This window comes from Acanthamoeba castellanii, assembly GCF_000313135.1.
Source record: "Acanthamoeba castellanii str. Neff unplaced genomic scaffold scf7180000084758, whole genome shotgun sequence".
In the NCBI taxonomy this organism is placed as follows: Eukaryota; Discosea; order Longamoebia; family Acanthamoebidae; genus Acanthamoeba; species Acanthamoeba castellanii.
This window is the reverse complement of record NW_004457380.1, coordinates 777,120-788,998: the sequence shown is the minus strand read 5'-3', so window position 1 is coordinate 788,998 and position 11,879 is coordinate 777,120. Positions and strand designations below refer to the sequence as shown.

At 57.6% G+C, this 11,879-nt stretch overlaps 3 protein-coding genes across 3 annotated transcripts; 2 read left to right on the top strand and 1 right to left on the bottom strand.

Moving 5' to 3' along the window:
- Positions 1–75: 75 nt before the first annotated feature.
- ACA1_219720 (bromodomain domain containing protein) lies at positions 76–4,265 on the bottom strand (the record flags this gene model as incomplete). The annotated part of the gene is made up of 15 exons (XM_004337211.1): positions 76–311; positions 407–713; positions 817–960; positions 1,068–1,178; positions 1,320–1,446; positions 1,529–1,702; positions 1,837–2,101; positions 2,195–2,288; positions 2,491–2,554; positions 2,717–2,773; positions 2,877–3,049; positions 3,141–3,249; positions 3,354–3,474; positions 3,937–4,068; positions 4,181–4,265. Coding segments are annotated over 15 exons (2,199 nt in total), but the record flags the coding sequence as incomplete, so codon positions are not given.
- A 484-nt stretch (positions 4,266–4,749) lies between these two features.
- ACA1_219710 (uncharacterized protein) lies at positions 4,750–5,343 on the top strand (the record flags this gene model as incomplete). Its single annotated transcript, XM_004337210.1, has 1 exon — positions 4,750–5,343. The coding sequence occupies one exon, from the start codon at positions 4,750–4,752 to the stop codon at positions 5,341–5,343; it is 594 nt and encodes a 197-aa protein (XP_004337258.1).
- A 338-nt stretch (positions 5,344–5,681) lies between these two features.
- On the top strand, positions 5,682–11,826 carry ACA1_219700 (protein kinase domain containing protein; the record flags this gene model as incomplete). Its single annotated transcript, XM_004337209.1, is given in 22 exon segments — positions 5,682–5,835; positions 6,054–6,187; positions 6,351–6,496; positions 6,552–6,703; positions 6,798–6,881; positions 7,053–7,220; positions 7,313–7,393; positions 7,511–7,651; positions 7,767–7,928; positions 8,069–8,177; positions 8,330–8,450; positions 8,722–8,910; positions 9,076–9,129; positions 9,259–9,402; positions 9,525–9,663; positions 9,926–10,012; positions 10,157–10,176; positions 10,190–10,277; positions 10,373–10,741; positions 10,843–11,034; positions 11,159–11,278; positions 11,360–11,826. 22 exon segments carry the CDS (start codon positions 5,682–5,684, stop codon positions 11,824–11,826), a joined length of 3,321 nt encoding a protein of 1,106 aa, XP_004337257.1.
- Positions 11,827–11,879: the final 53 nt, after the last annotated feature.

Sequence of the window (11,879 nt, the reverse complement as noted above, 5' to 3'; positions counted from 1 at the left end):
ATGCTATGATATACGAAGTACGATACGCTATTTACTTTTATGTTCTTCTCTTGGCCGATCCGGCGACATGCTCAGTCAGGGGAGGAGGGGCTTGGCGCTCTTGCGTGTCCTGGGCCTCTCCCAGTGCCCGAGCGGAGCCGAGAAGACCTCCTCCACGAACCGGTCGATCGTCTCCGCGCAGTCGTAGTAGACGTTGTTGGGTCCGTTGTATCGTCGGCAGTTCTGGCACATGCGACGCAGATCGGCGATGAAGATCTCTCGCGTGATGTAGAACTGGCCCGTGTCGAGTCGCTTCTCCATCGTCTCCAAATCTACACAAACAAATAATAATATAATAAATAATGTATAAATATAAATAAAATATTAATAAAGGAATGTTTTTTGTTAAATAAAGGAGGAGGGGTACCGATGGGGTCGCGTATGATGTCGTAGTAGTCCCAGACTTCGTTCTTGTCGACCGGCTGGAGGAAGGGCCAGGCCGAGGGGTGCTCCTTGATCGAACGCAGCACGTCGCGGAAGACCACCTGCAGCGACTCCATCGACTCGCGCTCCTCGCGCACGCTGGCCGTGGGCGGCCGCAGGGCGCCGTGCGACGTCCGCTCGATGCCGGGGATGTGCGAGATCGGTATGCGGCGGCCCTTCTTGAAGCACTGCAGGCCCGCATACACCCGACCGAAGCCGCCGTACCGCTCCTTCATGCACGCCATCACGCACTAGGGCACGAGACGCGTGTCAACAACACGTTCAGCGTACCGCACGCACACGACACGCACCGCACGCACACGACACGACACGACACGCGCGGAGGGGAGTTACCTCCTTCTGGCGGCGGACGATGTTGGGGATGTCGACGTAGGACACGCCCGGGTGCACCACGCACTCCATCGGAGACGCGCCCTCGTAGTCTTTGATGTAGCCCTGCCAGTACTTCTTCGCCAGCGTCACTGATAGCGTGAACCCCTGTTTCCACAAAGATGTAAGCGAGCGTGTGTCGTGTGTCGTGTGTGTCGTGTGTGTGTGTGTGTGTGTGTGTGTGTCGTGTGTGTGTGTTGGAAGGTGCGTCGTGCCTGCTTCTTGAAGTAGCCGATGGCGTAGTTATCGGCGTAGGTGAGCATGTGCAGCGTCCCTTGCTGCCTCGCCCAGTCCTTCAGGTGGTTCATCAAATGGGTGCCGTATCCCTGTTCATCCGCACGACACGCACACGACACACACCGCGCGCGCGCGCGCACACACACACACACACGACACACACGACACACGCGCGCATGGCACACGCTGAGTTGGCAGCTCAATCGGGGGATGCGGGGAGCGTTGCGGACCTTGACTTGCTCGCCCGATGAGATGGCGCAGAAGGCGATCTCGAGGAAGTTCTGCTCCGGGAACGGCCGGAAGGTGATCCCTCCGATCACCTGGCCCTGCTTCACCAACACCAGCGACTTGTGGTACCTGCCGCCACACCACACGCCTAAGCCGTGCGTGTCGCGTCGCGTGTCGCGTGTGTCGTGTCGCGTGTCGCGGGAGCGCGTACGTGTCAAAGACGAGTCGTGCGATGTATTCGCGCGGCATCTTCGGGAGCTGGGTGGAGAAGACGTTGCGCAGGTCGGCCAGCCACAGCAGGCTCCGCCGCGTGCCGTCGTTCCGCACGATCTGGAAGCCGATCGTCCCCATCTTCTCCTCGGTCTTTGCCATCTCATCTCTCGACCTAAATTTGTTCCATCGCGCGGTCATCAGCGTGTGTGCGATGTGTGCTGTGTGCGTGTGCGGTGTGCGTGTGCGGTGTGCGCGGTGTGTGCTGCGTGCGTGTGCGGTGTGCGCGGTATGTGTGCGGTGCAGTACCCCATGTCGTCCATGCCGGTCTCGGGTCCCAGCAGTACGTGGTCGCTCGCCGGGGTGGGCACCAGCATGCGCACCTCGTCCATGGACATGCTGCGGCCGGGCTCCAGCCCCTCGTCCTCCTCTTCGTCGTACCCATCGTCCAGCCCATGGTTGTTGTTGGTACTGTTGTTGTCTTGGCCGGCTTCGTCGTTTTCAATGTCGTCGTAGCCATCTGGCCTGACCGGTCCATCGGTGACGGGTCCCTTATTCGCTTTGCCGTCGTCAACTGGCTCCCGCAGAAAATGCTGTAAGTCATGACATACACGCGACACACACGCGCGCGCACGACACACGACACACGCGCACACGACATGCGTACCCACGGTGAGGATGTCGATTTCGTCGTCCCGTTCCGTGCGGGCCTTCTTGGTCCTTGGGGGCGATCGGGTGTTGCCTGTGATCTTTCGCTTGCGCTGCGACGCGCCGGTACTCGACATGGTACGACGTTCATCGAGGCCTGAAGTATTGATTGAAGTATTGATTTCCTGTTGGTGCATTGACGAACGACGATTGGGGTGAGATCTAAGAGGCACTCGCCCCTGGTTCACCGCGCAGACAAGCAAAAGAAAATGAAAAAGAAAAAAAGAGGAAAAAAGAGAGAGGGGCAGGCCGCACCTTTTCGAGGGCTTTCATAAAGGAGGGGTAGAGCGGTTTGACCTTTTTGGTCAACAGCCCATTACTGACTAACGACTCCTTGATCTCCTGTCGTTCGGATACAAAGGGAGGCATGTGAGCCGTGTGCGTGTGCGTGTGTGTGCCGCGTGTGTCGCGCGTGTGTGTGTGCGGTGTGTGCGGTGTGGCGCTCACCTCGAGTATTTGACGTAGCATCGTGCGTCCAAACACCTTAGACGGCTTGTGATTGGCATCTTCTTCACCACTTAAACAGAATTGTTGCCATCTGTGCGGTTGGTTGTGGTTGGTTGCTCGGATCTTGAGAGCACACGACACGACACGACACGACACGACACGACACGACACACAGAGAGAGCAAGGCTTCTTACCTACGATAGTTCAATCGATAGCCTGAGCCCTCGTCGTAATAATCGTCGTCGTCCTCGGGCGCGGCCGGCTCGTGGCCGTCGATGACTCGCACCAATAGTCGCCGGAGCTGTGTGGCCTTTTGCTTCTCCTCCGACCCCTCCTTGTACATTCGTGAAACAAAATTGTGCAGAATCTGTGCAACCCACGCAACGCAAGGGGGGAGTGAGTTGTGGCCGTGTGTGCGGCGTGCGGTGTGTGTGCGTGTGCGGCGATGTGCGCGGTACCTGTGCTATGACAGGCTGCTCAAAGGGAGGCTGGCCCATCGCTGGGCTGGCGTCGGCTTCGCCCGCGGCTGAAGCGTCGGCTTCATCGGCGGGTGACAGGAACAGTTCCCTGGCGGGTGAATGAATGAAGAAGGATTTGGTGATAATGATGATGATGAGCATCGCAGCAACTAAAAGGTGATGGAGAGACTGTGTGAGAGTGGTAGTGAGTACTCTCGCAGGGCGGTAATGCGAGGCTTTGGGGCGCGGCACTCTATCAATTTGTGGATGCGCTGCGCCACGTTGGCTCGTCGTTCGAGTTCGCCCTCTTCCAATTGCATCAACTCGCCGTGTCCTGTGTTTCGTGCATACACATACATCATCGCACACGCACACATCGCACACGCCAAGCAAGAAGTCGGGTGAGTCTTTTTTTATGGCTCTACGTGGAGCGGCAAGTCGAAGTCGATACGCGCTCGTCGCGATGAGGTGCCCATGAGCAGGTGGATTTGTGTGAGCGCTAACGACAGCAAATGAAAGACCTGGGCAGAGCCAAGAGTGTGTGCGTGTGTGTTGCGTGTGGCGAGACCGGTGGAGTGGCAGGCTGCTCGCGCGGTGAAGATGGCACGAGAAAGGCGGCAGAAGCCGAGGGAAGGAGAACAAACAGAGAATGCCCAGTGGAAAAAAGGGGGTTTTGACCGACCCATCACGGCTGGGCTCTTTGGCGCGGTCGTGCCCCACACACCAGCCACGCGCGCACACATGAAAGAGAAGAAGGAGAAGAAGGAAGGAGAAGGAGAAGGAAGAGGATGAGTACCGATGAGCGGGTGGTGACAGGCCGAGCACTGGTATCGATCCATCTTGCCGGCCATCTTGCGCTGGGTGGCCGAGGTTCCTCCGAGCAGGGAACTGGCGGCCTCGTCGGTAAGAGCTTTGCTGCCCTTCCATCCTTCGCACGAGCAGCTCCCCACCATCTGCACACAACATACATTCCATTTAAATAATGGAAGTAATAATTGGGGAGAAAAAAAGAACGATGAAAGGATGCATCCCCTGCGAACCTGGCCGTTTTCGAAGACGGGAGCCGAACAGGAGAAGAAGGGGGCGACGTGGAGCATCTTCTCCACAACCGCCATGGGGTACTGCATCTTCGAGTCTTATATCCTATACAGCGCGGAAATGGCCGGGAGCTTTGTATTCTGCCGGATCTCCGAGAGCAGTTGTTCGCCTTGCCTTGCTCGCTTGTTACAGCATTCAAGCCAGGTGTACCTCTAGTGCCTCACTCCGCACAACACGAGATTTACTCGTGCCCAGAAGGGATGATCTGGTTCAACTCCGTGGCGCACACGAAACTGTATTTTGAGAGAACTATTTCGAAACAATTTGAGGTAACATTCACTTTCCAAACAGTTTCGAAATGATAAGTTTAAATTTTTTAATTGGGAAAGTGCAAAAAGGGAAAGCTACAAGTTTGTCGCTTGAACACCGAACGAAGAGCCCCATCATTTGGTCAACACTCTTGCGAGTTGAAGTTGGATACCAACCGACCAGCATCCTGAGGCTCTGAGAAGGGAGGAGAAGCGAGAAGAACCCGACATAAGAAGGTAGACGAAGAAGACGAAGAAGGAAGATGTCGATGAGAGGCAACAGTTCGACGAGCTCGGGGGGCGAGAACAGGAAGAGGGACAAGGAGTACGCCTCGTCCCTCGTACCCGAGGTGCTGGAGGATCTCCGCAAACCGGACAACTACCACCGCCTGCGAGACCGCAACTCGCGGTCAACCACCAGCGGCTCGCGGATAGGTTCATCGTCTTCTGGAGGCGGATCATCATCCTCCTCTTCGACCAACTCGTTGGGCGCGATGCTATCGACGGGCGAGAGGAAGAGGGGCAACACCGCCAGTTCTGGCGACAGAAGCGGCAGCGGCACGGTGGTTCTCGCTGCGAGCGAGAAGAGGGACAAGTACGCGAGCGGCGCCAGGCGGGACTCTCTGGTGGGTGGAGGAGGTAGCGGCTCGTCGGGCTCCTCATCTTCGATTGGAAGCGGGAGTGGAAGTGGGAGGAAGGAGGGGCGAGGCGTCGATTCGCTCCCTCCCGCGCTCAAGGAGGATCTTGAGATCTTCAAGAGGGAGCTGGTGAAGCACCTGAGGAAGGAGATGAGCAGGCTCAAGGACGACCTCATCGACGATCTGCGCCGAGAATTCGCTGCCTTTAGACAGAACTGAGGAGGCATTTCAAGACGCCTCCTCGACTCGACACAGATCCGCTACACGATAATGAAAACATCATCTACAGCGAGACAGAATCGGCGAACTAAGCGACGAGGGGGGAGGGGAACGAAGATATAAAGGGCTATACCGGAGCAAGGGAGAAGAGGAGTGCGAGTGATGTAATTATAAGAAAATCATCTTCTCTTTCACCTCTTGGCGCGGACCGTACAAACAGATATTAGCTGCAAAATAAAATAGAAAAGCTGAAACTAAAGTTGCCCGTGAGCGACAACTTTGTTGATCTCTCCCACCCCAAGACGACGAGTTGAGCACCTTCGAGGTACTGAGCCATCATGTCGTGGTTATTGATGCGCCAGACGGGGGTCGATCCCGCACGTCGGGCCTGGCACACCCTGGAGGTGACCCCCACCGGCGGCAAGATGATCCTCTTCGGCGGATTTGACGGCGACAAGCAGTACTACAACGACATTCTACTCAACGATCGTGGTTTGCCCTCCATCTCCAGGCTCAGCTTCGGCCCGCAACTCGCGCTTCGTTCTTTCTTTCCCATTCTCCCCCGCGCAAACAATCAAATCAATTTGCCATCTGATATTATTTGTTTATTTATTTTAGTTTATTTATTTAATTATAAATTTGTTGATACACTACACGTACGCTTTATATTTATTAATAAATAATTTAATCTTACAAACGCGTTTTTGTAGGGTCACGTTGGGAGAAGCCCACGGTGGGTGGCGTCGCGCCCACGCCCCGCAGCCAGCATTCCTGCGTGATGGCCGGGAGCAAGATGATCATCTTCGGCGGCTGGGACGGCGAGAAGGCCCTGTCCGACCTGCACGTTCTCGACACAGGCACGACCCCACCCCCCCACCCGACCGCTTGCTCCACTCCTCCTCGAGCGACCGTCACCGCAGAACTGACTTCGACGCGTGTTGCCGGCCGTGTGCGTATGTGCGTGTGTGCGCGTGTGCATTCGTGTGCGTTCGTGCCGCGCAGAAAAGTGGGTGTGGGAGAAGGTGAAAACGAGTGGCTGCATGCCCCAGGCACGATACGGCCATTCGGCTGCCTACCTGAGGCACGACCACCCGGCTCTCGGCTCTGTTGCGCTTTCCGCTTTCCAGAAATCTCACTCACGCCGCGTTTGCGTGTGCGGTGGCGCGTGTCGTGCCGCGTGTCATGTGTGCGGTGTTTGTCCAACGCAGCGGCGTGATGTACGTGTTTGGCGGACGAGGCTTCGGCGGGAGCTATTTGACGATGGACAAGGTGCTGATGCTCAACACCAACACCTACGTCTGGGAGGAGAAACACGCCGGCGGCGACGTCCCCACACCCCGCTTTCTCCATACAACCACCAGTACGTATGTCGTTGTGCGGTGTGTGCCGTGCCGTGCCGTGTGTCGTGTGCTGTGGGCGAGCGCTGACCTGCCGCCGGCGTGTTCTTCGCTCAGCTCTCAAACTGCTTAACGGGCTTTATCTGTTTGGCGGCGAACACAACAACGAAGCCCTCAGCGACCTCTACGTTTTCAATCCAGGTACACTTAAAACAATTCTATTACCTTCACTATTATTGATACACTATTAGAGAGACATGAATATTTAATGGAAATATATAGCTATATGTTGCGCGTTGGTAAAATAGTATTTTGTATTGAGGCTTAATTAATTGATTCAACCGATCTTTTTCGTATATTTGGGGGCTGCAGCGCTGCCGGACAGTCAGAAGTGGGTGCGGCTCCGCAGCCGGAAGATACCGCCTCGATCGTCCCACTCGGCCGTCGGGGTCGGACCCCTCATCGTCTTCTTCGGCGGCGAGAACAAGAAACTCGCGCCCAAGCCCACCCACCACAACGACGTCTGGATCTACTTCGCCGGTACCTCTCCGCTCTTTGAAAGAGAGAAGCGCGACGCTCGCGCTCGCACTCACGATTTCGCTCTTTTGTGGTGGGCGGGGGGGGGAGGGCAGACGAGCAAAAGTGGCGCGAGGCCAAGGCCACCTTCGGCCGCCCCGGGGAGGACAACGCGAGGGCGCCTCCGGCCTATGCTGGTACGCTGTCCCTCTGCCATCGTCTTTGCCAAAAAGCCACATCTGATGTGCGTGCGGCGTTGTGTGTCGTGTGTCGTGTGTCGTGTGTCGTGTGTCGTGTGTCGTGTTGCGAAACAGGTCACACGATGGCGTTGTTTTCAAAGAGTAAGATCTTCTTGTACGGCGGAGTGCGACAGGAGAAGCCGCTCACCACGACGCACTACTCCAACGACCAGCTCATCCTCTACCACCTCGAATCCTTCAACGAACTCCTCAAACGTACTTAGCCCCGCATTCATGAGCCCTCGCCTCTCCCCTGCTGACCACCGCACACGCACACGACACACGCACCGCCGCACACGCACACTCGCCGCCGCACACGCACACACGACAGTGGATAGCAAAGGAAAGAAGAAGAAATCCAAGGAGAGGTCCGGCAGCTCGCGGCGAGACAAGTCTTCGAGTACCGCGGCCAAGCTCAAGAGCATCATGAAGGCCAAGAACGCCCCGCCGACCTCTCAGCGCCTAGCTCGCAGCTACACCATCGGCGACGTCGGTACTTTATCTCTTTCTTTCACCACTGCACAGCACCACCGCACGTGCACCACCGCACATCATCGCACACGCACCACCGCACACGCACCACAGCACCGACCGCACATCATCGCACACAATCTCAACTGTATGGGGTTGCAGGCATTGGCGTTCCGTACAACGTGCAGAGGATGCTGCACGTCGACATCAATTACAACTGGGAGGGCGTGGCCGAGGACAACTTCGCCATCGAAGAGAAGCTCGGCGAAGGGTTCGCTCGCTTTCTCTTTCTCACACCTGAGCTCTTGTTTAGTGTCCGCACCGCACACGCACCACCGCACACAACACACGTCGCACACAACACACGTCGCACACACTGTAGGCTCATTTTATTATACTGTTTTATTTACGCAAACGACACAGGGCCTATGGAGCGGTGTACAAGAGCACGCAGAAGGGGACCGGCTGCGTTTTGGCGATCAAGGAAATCAACGACGAAGGCGACTTCGAGGAACTGAAGAAGGAAATCGATATCCTCAAAAAGGTTCGCTTTTTCTTCGCCCCCCCCCCTCTCTGTTCGTTCTTTCGGAGCTAATTGTTGCGTGTTGGACAACGACAAAACCACAAACAGTGCAGGAATTCGAACGTGGTGTCATACTATGGCACGGCCACCACCCGGGAGAACAAACTTTGGGTATGTGCATGCTCTCATGACCATGCACGCACGCACGCCACCGCACACGCACACGCACACCCACGTGGATGGTTAGCTGACTGTACTCTCTTCCTGGTGGGGTTGGTGGTGGTGCCACCAGATCTTGATGGACTACATGTCGGTCGGCTCGGTGCGAGATCTGATCGAAGACACGCAGATGGCGCTCACCGAGGAGCAGGTCGCCTTCATCTGCCGCGAGTCGCTCAAGGGCCTGCTCTATCTCCACGGCACCAAGATCATCCACCGCGACGTCAAATCGGCCAACATACTCCTCGACTCGGACGGAGCCGTCAAAATCGGTATATACCAATTATAATTCTATTTGTTATTAATTATAAGTTGTTTTATGTTATTCGTTTTTCATTCTTATTAATTTACTTGTTTTTTCATTATTTATTAATTTATTCATTTGTTCGGTGCGTGGTGCACAGCCGATTTCGGTATTTCGGCGCAGATGAACGAACACAACTCGCAGGCCAAGGAGCGAATCGGCACTCCCCTGTGGATGGTACGCAGCGGCTCGGCCTCGTTGGCTTTCCCGCTAGCGCGCGCATGGTCCACTCTTATGTGGTGTGTGTGTCATTGTGTGTGTCGTGTCGTGTGTGTGTCATGTGTGTCTTTGCGCCAATATTGGCAGGCGCCCGAAGTGATGTTGCAGCAGCGATACAACTCCAAGTGTGACGTGTGGTCACTGGGCATCACCGCCATCGAGATGGCCGACGGCCTGCCGCCCAACCACGACGTCTCTCCCGTCCGCGCCATGCGCCTTATCCCTCAGCAGGTACGCCATCCTTAACTCACCACACGACACGACACGACACGACACGCACACGCACACGCATATGACACACGACACGCACATGACACACGACACACGATGTTGATGGGTCTTGGTGCGTGCAGCCGCCACCGACGTTGGAGAATCCGTCGGAGTGGTCGAAGGAGTTCAACGATTTTGTGGCCAAGTGCCTGGTCAAGGACCCCGAGGCCCGGCCAACGGCCATGGACCTCCTCATGCACCCGTTCATCGCCACCGCCAAAGGTCGCCCTTCTTCCTCCACGACACCGTGTCGTGTCGTGTCGTGTCGTTGGTCGTGTCGTGTCGTGTCGTGTCGTGCCGTGCCGTGCCGTGCGTGCGGGTGTGTGCCGTGCCGTGCCGTGCCGTGCCGTGCCGTGCCGACACCGTGTCGTGTCGTGTCGTGTCGTGTCGTGTCGTGTCGTGTCGTGTCGTGTCGTGTCGTGTCGTGTCGTGTCGTGCGGGTGTGTGTTATGTGAGGGTTGCTGAGGGCGGACAATGGGTGCAGGTCCGGAAGTGATGAAGGAGCGACTGGCCGATCTCATCATCGTGCGAGAGGACAAGAAGAACGAGAAAGCCGAGGACTCGGAAAGGTGTGCAACCGCCCCCCCACCACCTGCACCCATCCCACACAGCTATCCATCATTCATAACATTCCGCACACACCACCGCACATTCCACACATGCCACACATACCGGCGTAAATATCTATATCTGGGGGCATTTTGGGTACCAACAGTCTTGCCAGCCCTCTCCCGAGTCCCTCGGACAGCGGGAGCTTCGGCGAAAGCTGTCATCTTCGAACGACGCCTTCTCCACCATGCTCGTCAACAACGAAGCCGAAGGCAGCGGCGACTATGGTTCGCACCGCACCGCACCGCACACACGCCGCACACACGACACACAGATACGACACACGACACGCACGAGGTTGACAGGGTTATTGGTGGTGCAGCGCTGGCGCGTAACAGAGCGCAGTACAGCAGCGGCGGCGGCGGAGCGAGCAGCGGCGAGAGCTACGCGACGATGGTGGTCAACGACGACGGCGAGGAGGGCGGCGACGCCTGGAGCACCATGGTCGTCAACGACCAGGCCGAGGGCGGGAAGCTGGACCTGAGCCACGACGACGGCGACGGCGATGACAGCGGCGATATGTGGAGCACGATGGTGGTGCGCAACGACGTCGAGGGGGTCAAGCTGGCGGCGGCCGGCAGCCTGTCGAGCGAGGACACAGCGACCGAGGACGAGGACGAGAGCGGCGGCGGCGACGCGTGGAGCACCATGGTCGTCAAAGACAACGTCGCCTCACAGAAGCTCAACATCGGTACACGTTCACACCGCACGCACCGCACACACGACACTCGCACGCACCGCACACGCACATATGCGAGTTTGTTTGTGGTCATTATTTTAACGCCGGCGCAGACCCGAGCGGGGCGAGCAAGCCGATTGCGGCGCCGACGCTGCACAACAGCAGACATTCGCTCATTCCGCGCGCGGCCACGGCGTCGCCACCGCCCACCGGCGCGACGACGGCGTCTTCCTCCTTCTCGCCCTCGTCCTACAACCCACCGTCGAGCTTTGGCAGCCCCGCCGGCCGGCCCAACACCAGCCCTGGTAGTCCCCTCGCTCATTTATCAATTACCAAATTAATTTGATATTATTATTTGCTATTTGCTATTTATTTATTTGTTTCCTATTTTATTTATTAATATTAAAATAATTTTTGTTGGTGTGCCAGTGGTACCGCGCTTCGGCCAAGCGGGCAACCAGCGCATCACGCCCGGGACTAGTGTCCCCGCGCCCGTCGGCAAGCGCGCGTTCGGCCGACCCCCTCCTCCCTCCCGCAACTATCCTCCCGGTATGCCGCCCTGCGTGCGTGTGCGGTGATGTGTCGTGTGCGGTGCGTGTCGTGTGTTGCTCACTTCCGACTGGCCGCCAGGAACGCAACCTGCCGGGCAGCCGAACCCGGTGCCGCTCTACGCGTCGCCGTCGCAGGCCGGCAGCATGGTGGCGGCCTCCTCGACGGCCCTCGCCGCCGACCCGCCCGCGCCGCTCGCGGCCAGCACCGGCTCCGTCCACATGCGGCCCTCGACCGCCAGCCGCAGCCCCGTGGGCAGCGTCATCCGGCCGCCGTCCGCCGCGGCCGCCGCAAGCGGCGCCTTCTCCCTCGCCTCCGCCTCATCCACACTCGCCGCCGTCACCACCTCATCATCATCGTCGCCATCGCCTTCTTCATCTTCTTCATCATCGTCATCGACGGGTGAGAACGGAGGGGTGGACGACGCGGTGCTGGCGCGGCTGATGCCGCTGATCGATCGGCTCGTGGAGGAGAAGGTGCAGAAGCGGCTCGCCGAGGAACGGGAAAGGCTCAAGCTGGAGATCCTCGCCGCCCTCCAGAAGAAGTAATAACTTGCTTGGACATGTCGCGAATCGGCCTGCGTGTGGGACGAAGCCCGCTT